Here is a 1875-nt window from a genome sequence, read left to right as displayed (position 1 = left end):
AGTTTAATTTGATCTATCCATGTTATTGGATTAAACATTACCCCGNTTTTAAATGATGCTAACTACTAATACAGACTATACAGTACAACTGGTCTTGCTGGTGCAACAGCGAAATATTTAACTGGCGCTTATTCCCGAACCTTTTATTTATAGTGTGTTTTTAACGAATGCCGTTTTGCTGTCAATTCCGTTCTTTTCTTTTACCTTTTTCGAAGAGATATCATTCTTTACATTCACACAGTACCAACGCTCCCACACACGCGGTAGCTCGCACGGCCAATCCAGAATCATACGAAAGCTGTACGTCGACCAACACCATGCACAGCTAATGGACGAAGCTTACCAACTATGGAACGAGCTACAAACTTCAAGCGGGATCGACTTTTTCAAGTAATTGGAAAAAACTTGCCCGTTCAATATTATGATCAAGTGTAGGCCTATTACCAATATTTTTTCCTAAACAACAAATACACCAGCACTGTACAGCATTTCATAGCAAGATATGTTTGCATACACTCTGCGGCATAGTTTTGCAAACTTTTGTAATTTTACGTCACAAATACGTCATATTCTAGATTTATGTTTACGTAACAAAGCCTCTATTATGACATTTTTAGGATAAACGGCCACATTGCTGTTTGTAAAAAGTCAGTCGGGAAGATTAAGAAATTAGTTGCAAGTTGTGAAAAATATGGAATCGAACATAAAGTTTTGGACGGCTCTCACGTGAACGCAGAATTCCCGGGGTTGAAATTTAACGACGATTTTGAGGTCAGAACTTTGTCTAGTGTGGTTACTAGTAAATATTAATTGTAATTTAGTTTTTCTGCAAATCAAAAATACTTTGTGTGCAAGGATATGGTATTGGTAAATTGTATGTAGGCCCTACTAATTTGTGTGTAAGTTTGATCATGTTAATTTTTGCTTACTTGAATATTGATTACACACAATATTGATTATAGTTTTGTACATAAACATATGATAATACTAGTTTCTATGTAAATGTATAATATTTCTTGTTTCTAGGCAGTTTATGAACAAACTGGTGGTGTACTTAATGCTGATAAATGTCTACAAGCAATTCAGGTATATTTTTTCTGGTATGAATTGTGAAACACTATATCAATATTGCTGTATGGTTATCTGTGTTATAACTTTACCATAAGGTGTATGAATACACCATGTGTGTCTGGTGTTTCAGAAGACAACCATGTTATAACTCGACAGTGAGCATGAGGTGTATAAATACACCATGTGTGTCTAGTGTTTCAGAAGACAACCATGTTATAACTCTACAGTGAGCATGAGGTGTATGAATACACCGTGTGTGTCTGGTGTTTCAGAAAACACCCATGTTATAACTCGACAGTGAGCATGAGATGTATGAATACACCATGTGTGTCTGGTGTTTCAGAAGACAACCATGTTATAACTCCACAGTAAGCATGAGGTGTATGAATACACCATGTGTGTCTGGTATATAAGAAAACACCCATGTTATAACTTGACAATGAGCATGAGGTGTATGAATACACCATGTGTGGCTGGTGTATAAGAAGACACCCATGTTATAACTTGACAGTGAGCATGAGGTGTATGAATACACCATGTGTGTCTGTTGTATAAGAAGACATCTATGTTATAACTCGACAGTAAGCATGAGGTGTATAATTACTAATTAGCGCCGATACTTTAATTGTGACAGGAAGAATTGATTAAGTTTGGTGGAGAACTGCACGAAAATGAAAAAGTTCTGAACATTGAGCCAATTAATGACTCGAGAGTTAATGTTCAAACATCTATAGCTGAATATGCTTCAGTGTCAGTTGTTTTATGCTGTGGTTCGTGGACCAACAAACTTTTAAAGCCATTGGA

At 36.1% G+C, this 1875-nt stretch overlaps 1 protein-coding gene across 1 annotated transcript in view; it reads left to right on the top strand.

Moving 5' to 3' along the window:
• Positions 1 to 241: 241 nt before the first annotated feature.
• The window catches only part of LOC100183557 (peroxisomal sarcosine oxidase-like), a gene marked incomplete at both ends in the record, with an annotated part of 3654 nt that continues 2020 nt past the window's right edge, over positions 242 to 1875 (top strand). The window contains 3 exons of the mRNA XM_002125251.1: positions 242 to 390; positions 618 to 771; positions 1027 to 1086. Coding sequence (XP_002125287.1) covers positions 242 to 390; positions 618 to 771; positions 1027 to 1086 — 363 coding nt within the window. The remainder of the gene's footprint in view (positions 391 to 617; positions 772 to 1026; positions 1087 to 1875) is intronic.

The sequence above is a fragment of the Ciona intestinalis genome, unplaced genomic scaffold (genome assembly GCF_000224145.3).
Source record: "Ciona intestinalis unplaced genomic scaffold, KH HT000993.1, whole genome shotgun sequence".
In the NCBI taxonomy this organism is placed as follows: Eukaryota; Metazoa; Chordata; class Ascidiacea; order Phlebobranchia; family Cionidae; genus Ciona; species Ciona intestinalis.
Note: the sequence above shows the minus strand (reverse complement) of the source record. Positions and strands in the feature narration are given on the sequence as shown.